The sequence below is a fragment of the Gallinula chloropus genome, assembly GCF_964237585.1.
Source record: "Gallinula chloropus genome assembly, chromosome: 2".
Lineage (NCBI taxonomy): Eukaryota > Metazoa > Chordata > Aves > Gruiformes > Rallidae > Gallinula > Gallinula chloropus.
This window is the reverse complement of record NC_140086.1, coordinates 1,299,701-1,320,657: the sequence shown is the minus strand read 5'-3', so window position 1 is coordinate 1,320,657 and position 20,957 is coordinate 1,299,701. Positions and strand designations below refer to the sequence as shown.

At 53.6% G+C, this 20,957-nt stretch overlaps 1 protein-coding gene across 1 annotated transcript; it reads left to right on the top strand.

Moving 5' to 3' along the window:
- Positions 1–2,715: 2,715 nt before the first annotated feature.
- LOC311205859 (feather keratin-like) lies at positions 2,716–3,057 on the top strand (the record flags this gene model as incomplete). The annotated part of the gene is made up of 1 exon (XM_084280379.1): positions 2,716–3,057. The coding sequence occupies one exon, from the start codon at positions 2,716–2,718 to the stop codon at positions 3,037–3,039; it is 324 nt and encodes a 107-aa protein (XP_084136505.1). The 3' UTR covers positions 3,040–3,057.
- Between the last annotated feature and the right edge of the window lie 17,900 nt (positions 3,058–20,957).

Sequence of the window (20,957 nt, the reverse complement as noted above, 5' to 3'; positions counted from 1 at the left end):
AACAGCTGCAACGAGCCCTGTGTCAGGCAGTGTGAGGACTCCCGGGTCGTCATCCAGCCTCCCGCTGTGCTGGTCACCCTGCCAGGACCCATCCTCAGCTCCTTCCCCCAGAGCACCGCTGTGGGATCCTCCGCATCCGCTGCCGTGGGCACCGAACTCAGCGCCCAGGGAGTGCCTGTCTCCTCTGGAGGCTTTGGCTATGGCTTTGGCTATGGCTACGGCTTAGGAGGCCTGGGCTGCTATGGAGGCAGAAGGGGCTATGGGTACCTTTGCTAAGTGTGCTCACCACCAGCCCTGGCACCAGCTTCCCTAAGCATTGAAGCCATGCCATGGATTGAGGACACATCTCCAGGCCTTTCCTGGCACAGGGACCTGCCATCCACAGCTCCTCCACTCATGGCACTAAGGAAGGAAGAAGGGAAGGGGAGCAGCCTGGGCTGAGGCAAGCATGCCCCTGCAACCTCCTCTTCTTCATTTCATTGGCTTTTCTCTTGTGTCTAGTACTCCCTACTGACACCAACTTCTCTGAAGCCAAAGCCTACCATGGACCTCTGGTCTCCTTCCTCCATGGTGAGGAGGTCCTGATGCTTTTTACTGCTTGTTTTCCTTCCCTCAATAAAGTTCTTCTGCATCCCAGCCTTAGGTGTTTCGTTGCCATTCTTTGGACAGGCTCCAAAACCTCAATGTCTTCCTGGTAGTGAGAGGCCAAAAACCCATCAGAGCATTCCAGGACAGACTCAGCAGTGCTGAGTGCAGCAGGACAATCACTGCCCTGATCCTGCGGGACACACCATGTCTGATACAAGCCCCCATGCTCTTGGCCTTCTTGGCCACCTTGCCACACAGCTGGCTCATGTTCAGATGGCTGTTGACCCCCAGGTCCTTTTCCACCAGGCAGCTTTTCAGCTCCTCTTCCCCAAGCCTGTAGCCTTGCCTGGCGTTGTTGTGACCCAGCAGAGAGTGCACCCACCCAAGACAACAGAAGCCTGTTTATCAAAGAAAATGCTATGGGAAACTGTGTCAAAGAGTTTAGGTAGACAACATCCACAGCCATTCCCTCATCCATTAAGCAGGTCGCCTTGTCATGGCAGCAGACCAGAAGGGTCAGCCAGAATCTGCCTTTCATAACCCATGATGGCTGGGAGTGGTCACCTGGTTCTCCTGCATGTGCTGCATGGTGGCACTCAAGGGGATCTGAAACATAAACTGCCCTGGGACCAAGGCCAGACTTTAGAGGCCTGTAATTCCCAGATCTTCCTTCTGGGCATTCTTGTAGCTGGGTATCACGTTTTCTCACTTGCAGTCAACCAGGACTTCTCCAGCACAGGCAAGACTGCTGAGATGTGATGGAAGGTGGTTTGGTGAGCACTGACACCAGCCTCCTTGGTTCCCATGGGGGGGATCCCATCTGGCCTCCTACACTTCTGTATGGCTAAAAGGTGTATCAGGTCAACAACCATTTCTGCTTCTGCTTTGGGGGCTTTGTTATGTTCCCCTTCCTTGTCTTCCATCTCAGGGGGGCTGGGCACCCATAACACAACTGGCCTTAGCAGGGAGGCATGAAGCAAATAAGGCACAAAGTAACAGCCTCTTCCCATTCATTTGTGACTATATTTCCCCCACATCAAATAAAGGATGGGATTCTCCTTAGCCCTCATTGTGCTGCTGAAGAGTTTATAGAAACAGTTTTCCTGGTCCTTTATGGCCATAGCTGGATCAAGTTTGACTTGAGCTATGGCCTTTCTGAAATTCTTCTTGGATAACCTCACAAAAAATTTGGAGGCCTCCTGAGGTATACAAAAATCAGAAGCACTCTTCTATTTCCTAAGTCCCAACCAAAGATTCCTTCCATACAGACCATTCTTCTTGCACTCCAGCTCGTCTCTTGCCACATGGAGACTCTCTATCCAACACAGGGCAATCTCCTGGAACCTTCAACAGCAGCCATGCCTCCAGCCCTGTAATTGACACAGCCATGCAACATGAAGCCCATACAACTTGAAGGAGTCAGGCCAGTGAGAACCAAGACATCACAGAGCAAGGATAAAGGCAGCCCCAAAACCAGGCTTAGTAAGCTGGCAGCAAGGTGGGGACACAACAAATGTGATGGAAAGGGAATGCCTCACGCCTGGCACAACTCCAAAGCACAGTCCAGCCTTCCAGGGCTGAAAGACTGTGCACATCCACTGGATAATGCACCCACAACTCACACCACGTGAATGCCATGGGAAGACCTCACCCATGACACCCCACCTCTCCTGTGCTTTGCCCAGGCCTCCAAAATGCTTTTACACACCCCTTGACCACAAATCCATCCCAGGACCGACTCTCCCTTCAAAGCTGCCGCCAGGGCCAATGGGACATGACCTTCAACAAGAGGACACTAAAAGGAGTGTTGTGGCCAGGAAAACACACCCCACCTCATTGCTCTCAAGGCTGTGGCATGCAAGCCCTGCCTGTCTGAAAACTGCTGCCATGTGCACAGGCTGTCTCTCTGCCTCGGGCACTCCAGGAGCAGCATAAAAGCCGACCCAGAGCCTCTCTCCCTCACACACTTCTCCTGACGCCTTCTGCTCCACGCTCAGCAAGGTGAGACTCAAACCCCTTCCCCTCCAGCTCCTGCCCTGCTTGGCACAGCTCTTCCAGACCCTCACCCCTTTCCACCCCTGCGCTTTCTCAACCTCCTCTCTTCCAGGGCCCCTCCACACCACACACATGGCCTGCAACACCCTCTGCAGCCCCTGCGGACCCACCCCGCTGGCTAACAGCTGCAACGAGCCCTGTGTCAGGCAGTGTCAGGACTCCCGGGTCGTCATCCAGCCTCCCGCTGTGCTGGTCACCCTGCCAGGACCCATCCTCAGCTCCTTCCCCCAGAGCACCGCTGTGGGATCCTCCGCATCCGCTGCCGTGGGCACTGAACTCAGCGCCCAGGGAGTGCCTGTCTCCTCTGGAGGCTTTGGCTATGGCCTTGGCTATGGCTACGGCTTAGGAGGCCTGGGCTGCTATGGAGGCAGAAGGGGCTATGGGTACCTTTGCTAAGTGTGCTCACCACCAGCCCTGACACCAGCTTCCCAAAGCATTAAAGCCATGCCATGGATTGAGGACACATCTCCAGGCCTTTCCTGGCACATGGACCTGCCATCCACAGCTCCTCCACTCATGGCACCAAACAGGGAAGCAGGGAAGGGAAGCAGCCTGGGCTGAGCCAAACATGGCCCTGCAACCTCCTCCGCTTCTTCTTCCTTTGTTTCACCCCTTTTCTCTTGTGTCTAGTACTCCCTACTGACACCATCTTCTCTGAAGCCAAAGCCTACCATGGACCTCTGGTCTCCTTCCTCCATGGTGAGGAGGTCCTGATGCTTTTTACTGCTTGTTTTCCTTCCCTCAATAAAGTTCTTCTGCATCCCAGCCTTAGGTGTTTCGTTGCCATTCTTTGGACAGGCTCCAAAACCTCAATGTCTTCTTGGTAGTGAGAGGCCAAAAACCCATCAGAGCATTCCAGGACAGACTCAGCAGTGCTGAGTGCAGCAGGACAATCACTGCCCTGGTCCGGCTGGCCACACCATTTCTGATACAAGCCCCCATGCTCTTGGCCTTCTTGGCCACCTTGCCACACAGCTGGCTCATGTTCAGTTGGGTGTTGACCCCCAGGTCCTTTTCCACCAGGCAGCTTTTCAGCTCCTCTTCCCCAAGCCTGTAGCCTTGCCTGGCGTTGTTGTGACCCAAGGGCAGGACCTGGCACTGAGCCTTCTTGAACATGATACATTTGGCCTCGGCCCATCAATCCAGCCTGTCCAGACCCCTCTTTGGAGGCTTCCTACCCTCGAGCTGATCAACACTTTGGCCAAGCTTGGTGTCATGTCCAAAGGTACTCAGGGTGCCCTCAATCCCCTTGTCCACATCACAGATAAAATATTACACAGAACTGGCCCTAGGACTGGGTCTTGGGGAGCACCACTTGTGACCGGTCTCCAACTGGATTAAACTCCATTGATCACAAGTCTTTGGCCCAGCCATCCAGCCAGGTTTTACCCAGCAGAGAGTGCACCCACCCAAGCAAAGAGAAGCCAGTTTCTCAATGAGAATGCTGTGGGAAAGAGTTACAAAGGCTTTACTGAAGACCAGGTAGACAACATCCAGAGCCATTCCCTCATCCATTATGCAGGTCACCTTGTCTTGGCAGCAGACCAGGAGGGTCAAGCAGAACCTGCCTTTCATAACCCACGATGACTGGGACTGATTACCTGGTTGTGCTGTATGTGCTGTGTGGTGGCACTGAAAGGGATCTGAAACATAAAAGTCACCTTGTACCAAGGCCAGACTGAGAGGCCTGTAATTCCCAGATCTTCCTTCTGGCCATTCTTGTAGGTGGGTATCATTTTTTCTCACTTCCAGACAACCAGGACTTCTCCAGCACAGGCAAGACTGCTGAGACATGATGGAAGGTGGTTTGGTGAGCACTGACACCAGCCCCTGCAGTACCCATGGGGTAGGGATCCCATCTGCCCCCCTACACACGTGTATGGCTAAGAGGTGTATCAGGTCAACAACCATTTCTGCTTCTGCTTTGGGGGCTTTGTTATGTTCCCCTTCCTTGTCTTCCATCTCAGGGGGGCTGGGCACCCATAAAACAACTGGTCTTAGCAGTAAGGCATGAAGCAAATAAGGCAGAAAGTAACAGCCTTTTCCTGGTCCTTTATGGCCATAGCTGGATCAAGTTTGACTTGAGCTATGGCCTTTCTGAAATTCTTCTTGGATAACCTCACAAAAATTTTGGAGGCCTCCTGAGGTATCCAAAAAATCATAAGCACTCTTCTATTTCCTAAGTCCCAACAAAATATTCCTTCCATACAGACCATTCCTCTTCCCCTCCAGCTCGTCTCTTGGCACATGGAGACTCTCTATCCAACACAGGGAAATGTTCTGGAACATTCAACAGCAGCCACGCCTCCAGCCCTGTAACTCACACAGCCACGCAACATGAAGCCAATACAACTTTAAAGAGTCAGGCCAGGGAGAACCAAGACATCACAGAGCAAGGATAAAGGCAGCCCCAAAACCAGGCTTAGTAAGCTGGCAGCAAGGTGGGGACACATCAAATGTGATGGAAAGGGAATGCCTCACGCCTGGCACAACTCCAAAACACAGTCCATACTTCCAGGGCTGAAAGACTGTGCACATCCACTGGACAATGCACCCACTACCCACACCACATGAATGCCATGGGAGGACCTCACCCATGACACCCCACCTCTCCTGTGCTTTGCCCAGGCCTCCAAAATGCTTTTACACACCCCTTGCCTACAAATCCATCCCAGGACCGACTCTCCCTTCAAAGCTGCCGCCAGGGCCAATGGGACACGACCTTCAACAAGAGGACACTAAAAGGAGTGTTGTGGCCAGAAAAACACGCCCCACCTCATTACTCTCCTGGATGTGGCACGTAAGACCTGCTTGCTGAATAACCCTGTCATGTGCACAGGCTGTCTCTCTGCCTCGGGCACTCCAGGAGCAGCATAAAAGCCGACCCAGAGCCTCTCTCCCTCACACACTTCTCCTCACGCCTTCTGCTCCACGCTCAGCAAGGTGAGACTCAAACCCCTTCCCCTCCAGCTCCTGCCCTGCTTGGCCCAGCTCTTCCAGACCCTCACCCCTTTCCACCCCTGCGCTTTCTCAACCTCCTCTCTTCCAGGACCCCTCCACACCACACACATGGCCTGCAACACCCTCTGCAGCCCCTGCGGACCCACCCCGCTGGCTAACAGCTGCAACGAGCCCTGTGTCAGGCAGTGTGAGGACTCCCGGGTCGTCATCCAGCCTCCCGCTGTGCTGGTCACCCTGCCAGGACCCATCCTCACCTCCTTCCCCCAGAGCACCGCTGTGGGATCCTCCGCATCCGCTGCCGTGGGCACCGAACTCAGTGCCCAGGGAGTGCCTGTCTCCTCTGGAGGCTTTGGCTATGGCCTTGGCTATGGCTACGGCTTAGGAGGCCTGGGCTGCTATGGAGGCAGAAGGGGCTATGGTTACCTTTGCTAAGTGTGCTCACCACCAGCCCTGGCACCAGATTCCCTAAGCATTGAAGCCATGCCATGGATTGAGGACACATCTCCAGGCCTTTCCTGGCACAGGGACCTGCCATCCACAGCTCCTCCACTCATGGCACTAAGGAAGGAAGAAGGGAAGGGGAGCAGCCTGGGCTGAGGCAAGCATGCCCCTGCAACCTCCTCTTCTTCTTCTTCATTTCATTGGCTTTTCTCTTGTGTCTAGTACTCCCTACTGACACCAACTTCTCTGAAGTCAAAGCCTACCATGGACCTCTGGTCTCCTTCCTCCATGGTGAGGAGGTCCTTATGCTTTTTGCTGCTTGTTTTCCTTCCCTCAATAAAGTTCTTCTGCATCCCAGCCTTAGGTGTTTCGTTGCCATTCTTTGGACAGGCTCCAAAACCTCAATGTCTTCCTGGTAGTGAGAGGCCAAAAACCCATCAGAGCATTCCAGGACAGACTCAGCAGTGCTGAGTACAGCAGGACAATCTCTGACCTGGTCCTGCTGGCCACACCATTTCTGATACAATCCCCCATGCTGTTGGCCTTCTTGGCCACCGTGCCACACAGCTGGCTCATGTTCAGTTGGCTGTTGACCCCCAGGTCCTTTTCCACCAGGCAGCTTTTCAGCTCCTCTTCCCCAAGCCTGTAGTGTTGCCTGGCGTTGCTGTGACCCAGCAGAGAGTGCACCCACCCAAGGTAAGAGAAGCCAGTTTCTCAAGGAGAAAGCTGTGGGAAACTGTGTCAAAGGGTTAAAAAACCAGGCAGACAACATCCACAGCCATTCCCTCATCCATTAAGCAGGTCGCCTTGTTATGGCAGCTGACCAGAAGGGTCAAGCAGAACCTGCCTTTCATAACCCATGATGACTGGGACTGGTCACCTGGTTGTCCTGCATGTGCTACATGGTGGCACTCAAGGGGATCTGAAACACAAACTCCCCTGGTATCAGGACCAGACTGAGAGGCCTGTAATTCCCAGATCTTCCTTCTAGCCATTCTTGTAGGTGGGTATCACGTTTTCTCACTTCCAGTCAACCAGGACTTCTCCAGCACAGGCAAGACTGCTGAGACATGATGGAAGGTGGTTTGTTGAGCACTGACACCAGCCCCTGCAGTACCCATGGGGGGGATCCCATCTGCCCCCCTACACATGTGTATGGCTAAGAGGTTTAGCAGGTCAACAACCATTTCTGCTTCTGCCCTGGGGGCTTTGTTATGTTCCCCTTCCTTGTCTTCCATCTCAGGGGGGCTGGGCACCCATAAAACAACTGGTCTTAGCAGAAAGGCATGAAGCAAATAAGGCAGAAAGTAACAGCCTTTTCCTCCTCACTTGTCACTATGTTTCCCCCACATCAAATAAAGGATGTGATTCTCCTTAGCCCTCCTTTTGCTGCCAAAGTATTTATAGAAGCAGTTTTCCTGGTCCTTTATGGCCAAAGCTGGATCAAGTTTGACTTGAGCTATGGCCTTTCTGAAATTCTCCTTTGATAACCCCACAAAATTTTTGAAGGCCTCCTGAGGTATCCAAAAATCACAAGCACTCTTCTTTATCCTAAATCCCAAACAAAGATTCCTTCCATCCAGATCACTCTTCTTCCCCTCCAGCTCGTCTCTTGCCACATGGAGACTCTCTATCCAACACAGGGCAATCTTCTGGAACCTTCAACAGAAGCAACGCCTCCAGCCCTGTAACTCACACAGCCAAGCAACATGAAGACCATACAACTTGAAGGAGTCAGGCCAGGGGGAACCAAGACATCACAGAACAAGGATAAAGGCCATCCCAAAACCAGGCTTACTGACCTGGCAGCAGGGTGGGGAGACAGCAAATGTGATGGAAGGCGCATACCTCACGCCTGGCACAACTCCAAAGCCCAGTCCAGCATTCCAGGGCTCCAAAGACATGGAAATACACTGGATAATGCACCCACAACCCACACCACATGAATGCCATGGGAGGACCTCACCCATGACACCCCACCTCTCCTGTGTTTTGTCCGGGCCTCCAAAATGCTTTTACACACCCCTTGCCTACAAACCCATCCCAGGACCGACTCTCCCTTCAAAGCTGCCGCCACGGCCAATGGGACACGACCTCAAGAAGAGGACAGGAAAAGGGAGCCTTGTGGCCAGGAAAACACTCCCCACCTCATTGCTCTCCAGGCTGTGGCATGCAAGCCCTGCCTGTCTGAAAACTGCTGCCCTGTGCACAGGCTGTCTCTCTGCCTCGGGCACTCCAGGAGCAGCATAAAAGCCGACCCAGAGCCTCTCTCCCTCACACACTTCTCCTGACGCCTTCTGCTCCACGCTCAGCAAGGTGAGACTCAAACCCCTTCCCCTCCAGCTCCTGCCCTGCTTGGCCCAGATCTTCCAGCCCCTCACCCCTTTCCACCCCTGCGCTTTCTCAACCTCCTCTCTTCCAGGGCCCCTCCACACCACACACATGGCCTGCAACACCCTCTGCAGCCCCTGCGGACCCACCCCGCTGGCTAACAGCTGCAACGAGCCCTGTGTCAGGCAGTGTCAGGACTCCCGGGTCGTCATCCAGCCTCCCGCTGTGCTGGTCACCCTGCCAGGACCCATCCTCACCTCCTTCCCCCAGAGCACCGCTGTGGGATCCTCCGCATCCGCTGCTGTGGGCACCGAACTCAGCGCCCAGGGAGTGCCTGTCTCCTCTGGAGGCTTTGGCTATGGCCTTGGCTATGGCTACGGCTTAGGAGGCCTGGGCTGCTATGGAGGCAGAAGGGGCTATGGGTACCTTTGCTAAGTGTGCTCACCACCAGCCCTCGCACCAGCTTCCCAAAGCCTTGAAGCCATGCCATGGATTGAGGACACATCTCCAAGACTTTCCTGGCACATGGACCTGCCATCCACAGCTCCTCCTGTCTTAGCATGAAGCAAGCAAGCAGGGAAGAAGGACAGCCTGGGCTGAGGCAGCATGGCCCCTCTACCTCTTTCCCTTCTCCCTCTTCCATCTCTGAATCGCCTCTTCTCTTGTGCCTACTACTCTCCTTTGAAACCACCTGCTCAAAATCAAAGGCTAGTGGGGACCTCCAGTGTGCCTCTCCTGTAATGGGGCGGGAAGACCTGCTGGCTCTGCTAAGAGCTCAGGTATACAAAGGATTTTGGCTCATGGTCCCCTGACCTGAATCTCAGATGGGCACCCTCATACTTGGAACTCTTTCCTTTTCAAGGTATTTTTGTGCATCAATAAACTTATCCTGCATCAAAGACTTTGACATCTTCTCTGTTGTTTGTTCATTCTCCCAAAGCTCATCCAACCTCAAACAACACAAAGTCAGGGCTCAAGCAGCCAGCAGGATGGGTTGACCAATGGATGCCAGACCTCTCTTTAGGATGGGTATTCTGAGAAGACCATCCCACTTCCAGCTGGGGCACTTCTGGCCTGACACACAAGACCTTCACTTGCCCAAGGAAAAGCTTTGATACATTTTTTCTCCTCTACCCCTGTCTCTGATGCCTCTCTGTCAGGGTTATATTACAAGAGCTTCGTGCAACCACAAGAGGACAGAATCAGAGAATCAGAACCACAGAATTGTTGGGGTTGGAAGGGACCTCAAGAGAGCACTGAGACCCACCCAGAAACACACCACACCCATCCCAGAGACACACAACTCTCCACACACACACACACACACATTGGCCTTAAGTCTTTTGAACATGTTTTTCTGGCCAATTCCTGATCCACCACGTGGTGTAGAGCAGAATCCATGGCTCTGCAATTTACAGGCAAGTCTGTTGTGTGGAACAGTGCCTAAGGCTTTACACACCTCTAGGTTGATGACAATAGTCCCTCTTCTCCTCCCCACAAATGCTGACACCCCACTCTGGAAGGCTACCCCATTTTCTCAGGCACGATGTGCTGTTGTGAAGCCACGCTGGCTGTCGCCAACCACCTCTCTCTGTTCCAGCTGCATCACCATCCTTTCCAGAATGATTTTCTCCACAACTAGGACAGGCATGGAGGTGACACTGACTGGCCTGTACCTACCACAAGGGATTCCTTTTCACCTTTTCTCAAAATTATGGGTACACCTGCCAACTAGTTGGGGGATGGGGAACTTCCTTACTGTCCCCAGGTCATTAATGAGTATAGCATGTTCAGTAGTGTTGGCCCCACATACGAGTCCTGGGCTACCCCACTTGAGACTTGCCTCCAACTCATCATTCTACCACTCATCAGAGCGCTCTGGGCCCAGCCCCTCCACCACTCTGCTGTCCCCCTCACTCTCCACTTACACAACAGGCCCTTTGTCAGCCTGTGGTGAGCATGCCAGGGGAGAAAGTGTCAACAGCTTTACTAACAACTCTGGGTAACACCAGCCACAACTGTCTCACCCACAAAGCTGGTCACTTCAGTGTACAAGATGGGAGGGGAGTCTGTGAAGTCTGATTTCCTCTTCATATCTCCACACTGATGATACTCACCATCACCTTCTTGTACCTTCTCTCAATGGCTCTGCTGTACAGAAGGATTCTCTACATCCCCTTCCAAAGGAACAATAAACAGGCTCACTAGTCTCTACCAACACACATCTTCCTTCCCGTACCTCTTACACAGAGGAGCCTTAGGAAGTCTCTGCAGGCCTTTAGCAACCACTCCCAAGCAACAACACCTCTACAAGAGCATTAAGAAGGGCTTCCCAAAGAAGCCAGCCAGCTCCCACCCTCACCTGTTATGCTGACAAACCCCCACAAGGCCCCACAGAGCTGTGTCCGGGCAGTTGCCAAGCACTCAGGAGCTCTGGGCTGAAGCTGCCAGGACAATGGCCTGCTCTCACAAGCAGCCCTCCTCTGCCTGCTGGGTACTCACACACCAGGGATGGAACAACAGCGGCACAAGCCTACAGATGCTGCCCCTTTCTCACAGAAACAAACGTTTGAGACACAGGGACAGCAGGGCAGAGCCACAGAGCAGAACCAGCAGGAAAGACCAGGCCCAAAGACACGCTTTGCCTCATGGCAGCAAGGCAGAGAAGGCCCAAATGCCTTCAGCTGGCACATATACAATGCACAGACCAGCCTTTCATGAAGGCACACCACAGAACTGCTGTGACATGACCTTAATAACGACACCCCAGCTCTCCTGTGCTTTGGTTGTGTCTTCTGCCCGTCCTGACACACACACTCAACACCAAGAAGCCTTTGGCATTTCAAAGCTGCCGCCAGGGTCAGGTGAACATGGTGTCAGGAGAAGGACATGGAATTGCAGAAAAGTGTGGCCAGGAAAACACGCCCCAGCTCATTGCTCTCCAGGCTGTGGCATGAGAGAAGAGTTTGATGGAAAACGTGGTCACTCCCAAAGGCTGTCACACCCCTCTGGGAGCAGCATAAAAGCCGACCCAGAGCCTCTCTCCCTCACACACTTCTCCTGACGCCTTCTGCTCCACGCTCAGCAAGGTGAGACTCAAACCCCTTCCCCTCCAGCTATTCCCCTACTTGGCCCAGCTCTTCCAGACCCTCAGCCCTTTCCACCCCTGCGCTTTCTCAACCTCCTCTCTTCCAGGGCCCCTCCACACCACACACATGGCCTGCAACACCCTCTGCAGCCCCTGCGGACCCACCCCGCTGGCTAACAGCTGTAACGAGCCCTGTGTCAGGCAGTGTGAGGACTCCCGGGTCGTCATCCAGCCTTCCACCGTGGTGGTCACCCTGCCAGGACCCATCCTCAGCTCCTTCCCCCAGAGCACCGCTGTGGGATCCTCCGCATCCGCTGCCGTGGGCACCGAACTCAGCGCCCAGGGAGTGCCTGTCTCCTCTGGAGGCTTTGGCTATGGCCTTGGCTATGGACGTGGCTTTGGTTATGGCTTAGGAGGCCTGGGCTGCTATGGAGGCAGCAGAGGCTTTGGCTACCCCTGCTAAGGGCCCTCAACACCACCCCTGACACCAACATCCCAATCTCTGGCAGCCATGGTGTGGTTTTAAGTCACTCCTCCAAGCCTTTCATGCTCCATGGACTTGCCATCCATGAATCCTCCAGTCTCAGCACCAAGAAAGGAAGCAGGGAAGGGACCAGACCAGGCTCAGGCAAACATGGACCCTGAACCTCCTTCTCCCGCTTCCTTCTTTGCATCTCCTCTGCTCTTGTATCTACTACTCTCCACTGCAACCACCAGCACACAGACCAAAGACCACCAGGAACCTCAACTGTGTCACTCCCACAGTGGGGCAGGAACACCTCATGGCTCTGGGAAGAACTCCTACACACAAAGGATGTTGGCTGATGGTCACTCGACCTGTTCCTCACACGGGTGCCCCTCTTCTGGGCACTCCTCCCTTTTCACTGGATTGTTGTCCTTCAATAAACTTCTCCTGCATCACAGCATTCAACATGTCCTCATTCAGTCTTTCTTCTCCCAAGGCTCAGCCAGCCTCACCCATTAAATAGACAGGGCTCCAAAGGCCATGGGGGTGGCTTGACCAATGGCTGCCAGACCTCTCTTAGAAAGTACATCCCCAGACACGACTCCCATTGGCACCCAGTGGGTTTTCAGCCTGTCACATGAGACCTTGGACACACTTAGGCACTTCTGAACCACAGTCACTTGGGGCTTCCCCAGGGTTCCATGCTCGGTCCAGTTCTTTTTGACATTTTCACAAACAACCTGGACTCAGGACTAGAGGGTGTCTTAAATAAAGCTGCAGATGACACCAAATTGAGACAAGCTATTGCCTCTCTTCATCGTGGAGAAGCCTTACACAGAGACCTGGGCAGATTAAAGAGCTGGGCAGTCACCAACAGTGTGAAGGTTAGAAAGGTTAAGTACTGGATTCTCCACCTGGGAAGGGACAACCCTGGCTGTGCACCCAGCCTGGATGTCCAGGCACTGGTGCTGAGAGGGATTTGGGGTTTTGGTTGACAGCAAGTTTACCATGAGCCAGCAGTGTGCCCAGGCAGTCAGGAGGGGCAACCATATCCTGGGGTGCTTCAAGCATGGCATGGCCAAGCGCTCCAGGAAGGCAATTGTCCCACTCTACACTGTCCTGGTGCAGCTTCACCTTGAGTTCTGAGTGCAGTTTTGGGTGCAACAGTACAAGAGGGACACCAAACTGTTGGAGAGTGTCTGGAGGGATGGAACATGGATGGGCAAGGCTATGGACACCTAGTCTTCTTACACAGAGAGCCTGCAGTCCCTTGGTTTAGACAGCGTGGAGAAGAGGAGCTTGAGGGAAGACTTCATGAAGGTCCGTGGCTTCCTGACGAGGGGGAGCGAAGGGGCAGGCACCTATCTCCACTCTTTGGGACCAGGGATACAACCCGAGGGAAGTGCAGGAATCTGCACCAGGGGAGGTTTAGGCTGGATGTCAGGAAGAGGTTCTGTCCAGAGAGGGGGGTCAGGCACTGGCACAGGCTCCCCAGGGAAGGGGTCAAAGCCCCAAGATGGGCTGAGGTTAAGAAGCATCTGGACAATGCCCTCAATCCCATGCCCTGACTCAACTGGTCCTGTGTGGAGCCAGGAGTTGGACTCAGTGATGCTTAGAGGTCCCTTCCAACACATGTATGTATCATTATCCCCATACCTCTAAGACAAGAGCCTCCTGTCTGTTGACATCAATTGGCCTGGATGCCAGGAGACCACACAGCTCCTCTGTCACTGCCCCTCCTTCCCTGGAAATGGGATGGAAAATGGGACAAACACTTTGTGGGTCAACATAAGGTCAACAGCATCCCAGACCCATAGAATGAGAGCATGACAGAAGCACAGAATCATACCGTATCCTGACTTGGAGGGGACACATAAGGATCAAACAGCTTCTGCATATGGGATCCTCTTCAAGTGCCCAGCCACCCTCACAGGAAAGAAAGCCTTCCTAAGAGCTCACCTAAATCTAACTGCTCACTTTTGGTCTTAGCCCCTCATCACTACACATCCTGATAACGAGGCCCTTCCAATCTTTCCTCCACACCTCCTGTAAGTCCCTGAAGGCTGCTTTAGAGACTCCCTGGAATCTTCTCCATGCTGAACAACCCCAATACTCTCAGCCAGTCCTCAACAAGGAGAAGCTCCAACAGGTCCATCTCTAAGGCCTGTTCTGGTCCCCCTCCAAGAGGAGTCAGAGGCCACCCCAGGAATTCAGTCAGCTCTCACCTTCAACACATCTGCAGAAATCCCATAGGACCCCACACAGCTGCATACCTGTGGCATTTGAGAACTTCTCTCTACCTCCCTGTGTCTTCCTCAGCAACAAGGAAGTCTCACTTGAAAACGAGCCTACAGAACCATCCCCTTGTCTGAACTGGAGCCAGCTTTGCCATTCCTCAAACCTCCAGCATTGATCCCTGCTGGGGAAGGCCTGAATGCCATCGAAAGACCAGCACCTCACCAGGCTCATCAACACACAGACCAGACTTCCAATGAGCCAAGGAAATGGGGCACCTGCTTCACAACACATCTGCAACCCACAAGACATGACTGCTGTGGCATGACCTCAGTGGCAACACCCAACCTCTCCTGTGCTTCGGTTGTGTCTTCTGCCTGTCCTGACACACACACTCAACACCAAGAAGCCTTTGGCATCTCAAAGCTGCCGCCAGGGTCAGGTGAACATGGTGTCAGGAGAAGGACATGGAATTGCAGAAAAGTGTGGCCAGGAAAACACGCCCCAGCTCATTGCTCACCAGGCTGTGGCATGAGAGAAGAGTTGGATGAAAAACGTGGTCACTCCCAAAGGCTGTCACACCCCTCTGGGAGCAGCATAAAAGCCGACCCAGAGCCTCTCTCCCTCACACACTTCTCCTGACGCCTTCTGCTCCACGCTCAGCAAGGTGAGACTCAAACCCCTTCCCCTCCAGCTCCTGCCCTGCTTGGCCCAGCTCTTCCAGACCCTCAGCCCTTTCCACCCCTGCGCTTTCTCAACCTCCTCTCTTCCAGGGCCCCTCCACACCACACACATGGCCTGCAACACCCTCTGCAGCCCCTGCGGACCCACCCCGCTGGCTAACAGCTGCAACGAGCCCTGTGTCAGGCAGTGTGAGGACTCCCGTGTTGTCATCCAGCCTCCCGCTGTGCTGGTCACCCTGCCAGGACCCATCCTCAGCTCCTTCCCCCAGAGCACCGCTGTGGGATCCTCCGCATCCGCTGCCGTGGGCACCGAACTCAGCGCCCAGGGAGTGCCTGTCTCCTCTGGAGGCTTTGGCTATGGCCTTGGCTATGGCTACGGCTTGGGAGGCCTGGGCTGCTATGGAGGCAGAAGGGGCTGCTACCCCTGCTAAGGGTTCTCAACACCACCCCTCACTCCAACACCTAAAAATCCTGCAGTCCATACTGTGGACTGAGAACACAACTCATCAATAAACTTCTCCTGCATCACAGCCTTTGACTTCTCCTCAGTTGTATTTTTATTCTTCCAAAGCTCATCCCACCTTAAACAACACAAAGTCAGGGCTCAAGCAGCCAGCAGGAGTGGTTGGCCAATGGATGCCAGACCTCTCTTCAGGGCGTGTATTCTGGCAAGATCATCCCACTGCCACTTCTGGCCTGACACACAAGACCTTCGTTTGCTCAAAAAAAGCTTCAATACATTTATTTCTACATGTCTCTGATGCCTCTCTGGTAGGGTAACATGACCAGGAGACCAGATGAGCACAGAGCCCCTCTATCACTACCCCTCAACAACTTGGAAGAGGAGGGAAGATATGACAAGAGCTTTGTGCAGTGACATGAGGACAGAGACAGCACAGAATCAGAGAATGGTTTGGGTTGGAAGGGACCTTCAAACTCATCTCAGTTGCATCTGTCCTGCCATGAGCAGGGACACCCTCCACTAGACCAGGCTGCTCAAAGACCCATCACAGCTGCCTTTCAACACTGCCAGGGACCCAGAGACACAGAACTCCACATCAGACCCTCTTCAAGTCTCCAACCACATGAATGGTAAAGAAAGCCTTCCTAATAGTTCACCTAGAATCTACTCTGGTTCAGTTTTGCTCATTACCCCTCATGGTATCACTACATGTCCTGAATAATGAGTCCACCTCTATCTTTCCTCCACGCCTTCTATGAGTAGGACCACAACCATCCATAGGGGAAAGGAACCTCCTACAAGGACGTCCTATAAGGAGCACCACAACGACTCACAGGGGAAAGAGACTTCTTAATATCTCACCCAAAGCTCCCTACTCAGTTTTTTGTCGTTAACCACTTATTGTATCACTACACGTCCTGTAAAGAGTCCCTGCCCACCCTTCCTCCACACCTCCTGTCAGTACTGGAAGGCTGCTCTAAGAACTCCCTGGAAACTTCTCTAGGATAAACAATCCCAAATCTCTCATCCTGTCCTCAAGCAGGAGAAACTTTGACATGACCATCTTCATAGCCTCTTCTGCCCCCCTTATGCAGAAGGTTCCTTTCCTTCTTATGCTGGTGGACCAGAGCTGAACACAGGACTCTGGTTAAAGAAAGCACTGTAGGGAGGGAAAATATCCCAATAACTATGACTGACTGAAAATGAATAGGGCTGCTGAGACATGATAGAAGGTGGTTGTGTGAGCACTGACACCAGCCCCTGCAGTAACCTTGGGGGGGGTCCCCATCGGGCTCCCTACATTTCTGTTTGGCTAAGTGGTGTTGCAGGTCAACAAGCATTTCTGCTTCTGTTATGGGGTCTTCCTTATGATCCTCTTTCTTCAACCTCAAGGGGGGTCAATGCCCAAAGAACAACTGGTCTTAGTAGTAAGGCCTGAAGCAAATAAGACAACAACTAGGTCACCCTTTTCTCCCTCCTTTGTCACACATCAAATCAAGGATGGAGACTCTGCTTAGCCTTTGCTTGCCAATGTATTTATAGAAACACTTTTCCTGGTCCTTTATGGCCAGAGCTGGATGAAGTTTCAGTCGAGCTTTCACCTTTCTCAATTTCTCCTTGAATAACCTCATAACATCCTTGGAGGTCTCTTGAGGTGTCTGCCCCTTCCTCAAAAAATCATACACTCTCTTCTTTTTCCTAAGTCACAACCAAAGGCTCCTTCCTTCTGAGTTAGAGCATTCTTCTTCCTATGCAGCTTGTATCTTGGCACATGGAGACTCTCTATCAAACACAGGGCAATCTTCTGAACCTTCAATAGAAGCCATGCCTCTAGTCCCTCACTAACAAAACCATGCAGCATGAAGCCAATACAGACAGCTACAAGCTGCCAGGCCAAGGGGAACCAAGACATCATAGAAATCATAGAATTGTAGGGGTTGGAAGGGACCTCAGGAGATCATCAGGTCCAACCCCCTGCCAAAGCAGCTCCCCAGGACAGGGCACACAGGGAGGCGTCCAGACGGGTCTTGAATGTCTCCAGAGATGGAGACTCCACCACCTCCCTGGGCAGCCTGTGCCAGGGCTCTGTCACCCTCACTGTTAAAAAGTTTTTCCCCATGTTGGTGTGGAACTTCCTGTGCTCCAACTTGCAGCCATTGCCCCTTGTCCTGTCCCCACAGACACTGAAAAGGGGCTGGCTGATTCCCCCTGCATCCCCTGCTTCAGATAATTATAGACTTCAATTAGGTCCCCCCTTAGTCTTCTGTTCTCAAGGCTGAACAGTCCGAACTTAGCCTTTCCTCATAGGGGAGATGTTCCCGGCCCTTAATCATCTTCGTAGCCCTTCTTTGGACTCTCTCCAGGAGATCCCTGTCCTTTTAAAACCAAGAAGCCCAGAACTGGACACCACACTCCAGGTGGGGCCTGACCAGGGCAGAGTAGAGGGGGAGGATCCCCTCCTTTGACCTGCTGGCTACACTCCTCTTGATGCTCCCCAGGATCCCATTGGCTCTCTCAGCCCCCCAGGGCACACTGATGGCTCATGGCCACCCTGTCACCCACCAGGACCCCCAGGACATCACAGAGCAATTGTAGAGGCAGGACCAAAAACAGGCTTACCAAGCAGGCAGCAAGGTGGGGAGAGGGGGAATATGATGGAAGGGGCATGCCTCACGCCTGGCACAACTCCAAACCCAATCCAGCCTTCCAGAGATGCAAGGACATAGACAAACACTGGACAACGCACCCACAAACCACACCACATGAATGCCATGGGAGGACCTCACTGATGACACCCCACCTCTCCTATGCTTTGCCCGGGCCTCCAAAATGCTTTTACACACCCCTTGCCTACAAATCCATCCCAGGACCGACTCTCCCTTCAAAGCTGCCGCCAGGGCCAATGGGACACGACCTCAAGAAGAGGACAGGAAAAGGGAGTGTTGTGGTCAGGAAAACACGCCCCAGCTCATTGCTCTCCAGCCTGTGGCATGCAAGCCCTGCCTGTCTGAAAACTGCTGCCCTGTGCACAGGCTGTCTCTCTGCCTCGGGCACTCCAGGAGCAGCATAAAAGCCGACCCAGAGCCTCTCTCCCTCACACACTTCTCCTGACGCCTTCTGCTCCACGCTCAGCAAGGTGAGACTCAAACCCCTTCCCCTCCAGCTCCTGCCCTGCTTGGCCCAGCTCCTCCAGACCCTCACCCCTTTCCACCCCTGCGCTTTCTCAACCTCCTCTCTTCCAGGGCCCCTCCACACCACACACATGGCCTGCAACACCCTCTGCAGCCCCTGCGGACCCACCCCGCTGGCTAACAGCTGCAACGAGCCCTGTGTCAGGCAGTGTGAGGACTCCCGTGTCGTCATCCAGCCTCCCGCTGTGCTGGTCACCCTGCCAGGACCCATCCTCAGCTCCTTCCCCCAGAGCACCGCTGTGGGATCCTCCGCATCCGCTGCCGTGGGCACCGAACTCAGCGCCCAGGGAGTGCCTGTCTCCTCTGGAGGCTTTGGCTATGGCCTTGGCTATGGCTACGGCTTGGGAGGCCTGGGCTGCTATGGAGGCAGAAGGGGCTTTGGCTTCCCCTGCTAAGGGCCCTCAACACCATCCCTGACACCAAGATCCCAGTCTCTGGAGGAGATGCTGTGGGTTGAAGACATGCCTCCTGCCACCTCCTGCCTTCTCCATGGTTCCTCCTCTCATGGCACCCAGCAGAGAAGTGCCCAGCCAACCCTGAGGCAAACACGGCCCTTTCACCTCCTCTTCTCCTACCACCTCCTTCTTTGCACCTCCACTTCTCTCTGCTACTCTCAGGTGCAAAAATCTGCTCAAAATCCAAAGACCACCAGGGACCTCAACTGTGCCACTCCCAGAGTGGGACAGGAACACCTCGTGGCTCTGGTAGGAGCTCCGGAAGACAACAGCATTGGCTGGTGGTCACCCGACCTGTACCTCACACAGGCCCCCAGCCACTCTCAAGTCCTCCCTCTTCACTGTATTATTTTTTCTTCAATAAACTTCTCCTGCAGCACAGCCTTTGACAGCTCCTGGGTCATTCTTTTGCCTCCCAAGGCTCATCCAACCTCACCCAGCAAAATGCCAGGGCTGAGGCCACCCGCGTGGCTCAACCAACGGCTGACAGTTCTTTCTCTAGGACGTGCACCCCAAAACACCTCCCACCTGCACCCAATGTGCTTCCAGCCCATCACACAAGACCTTCCCTTCTCAAACAACAGCTTGGACACACTTCTGCAGTTGTACCCATGCCTCTGACCCAAGGCTTCCTTTCTGCTGGGGTGAATTGCCCTGCGTGCTGGGTCACCACTGAGGTTCTTTCTCTCCCCTGACTACAGAGGAAACAGTAGAGAAACAATGACCCAAGTTCTGTGTGTCCACAGAACAGCAGAGCAATCACAAAGACCCATATTTATAGAATCAGAGTGTGACAGGATCACTGAAGTGTTAGGGTAGGAAGGCACCTGAAAGATCATTCAGTTAACACTTTCCTGAGCAGGGATTCCCTCTGCTAGACCAGGCTGCTCAAAGCCCCGTTCAGCCTCACCTTGAACACTGCCTGGGACCCGGGGGGACACACAGCTTCTGCTGGAAATCATCCAACTACCCCTGTCTGTAGGGGGTTAGACTCGATGAGCTATCAAGTTCCCTTCCAACCCCTACAATTCTGTGATTTAGCAAAGCCTTCCTAATAGCTCACCTAAATCTACCCACTCAGTTTTGTTCTTAAACTCTCATCTTATCACCACACATCCTGATAAGGAGGCCCTGACCATCTTTCCTCCCATCAACTTCTTGTGGCTCCCTGCATTGGCACTGCTTTACAGAAGCATCTTCTACATCCCCTTCCACAGGAACAAGACCAGGCTCAACAGCCTCTACCTTCCCAGATCTTCCTCCCTGCACTCCTCACACAGACAAGGCTTAGGAGCTCTCAGAGCCGTTTACCAACCCCTCCCAAGCAATAAGAACTCAATGAGGTAATCGAGATGCCCACTAATGAAATCAAGCCAGGTCTCTCCCACCTTCCCCACTCCTGGCAACATCCCATCAAGGCCACAGAGCTGTGTACATGCAGCTGTCAAGCACACCTTCCTACCTCTCTATGTCATTCTTACCAACAAGGAAGTCTCCACTGACAACCAGCCCAAAAAACACGCCCCTTGGCTAAACTGGAGCTGCCTTGCCATTCCTAAGGCCTTCAGCATTCATCACCCACCACCAGGGCCTCAGCTCTGCAGCCACATGCTGCACGCTTGGCTCCAGCTCGCCCTGGCAACCTGCAGACCCTCCTGCTGCCATCAAACACTGTGTAGAGAAGTGGCCTCACGCCTCAGTACACTCCCTAAGTAAAGACCTCAATGTTCCTGCAGAACCACATCCTATCCCTGCGGCTTCCACTCTCCTCTGCCTCTCATCACACTCAGGGACTCTCCACAGCCTCACCTGCCCATGCAAAGTAGCCATGGGGTGTGGCAGCATCACACCAGAGCCCGGCCTACAAACCTGTCAGCATGAGGAAAGGGCAGCACTGCTGAGGGGCTGACACTAGCCCATGGGGAGCCTGGCAGGTCTCCCAACAACACATGCAGTGGCAGGCTTGTAAGTCCTGGGCTGGGGCCAGCACTCCAATGGCT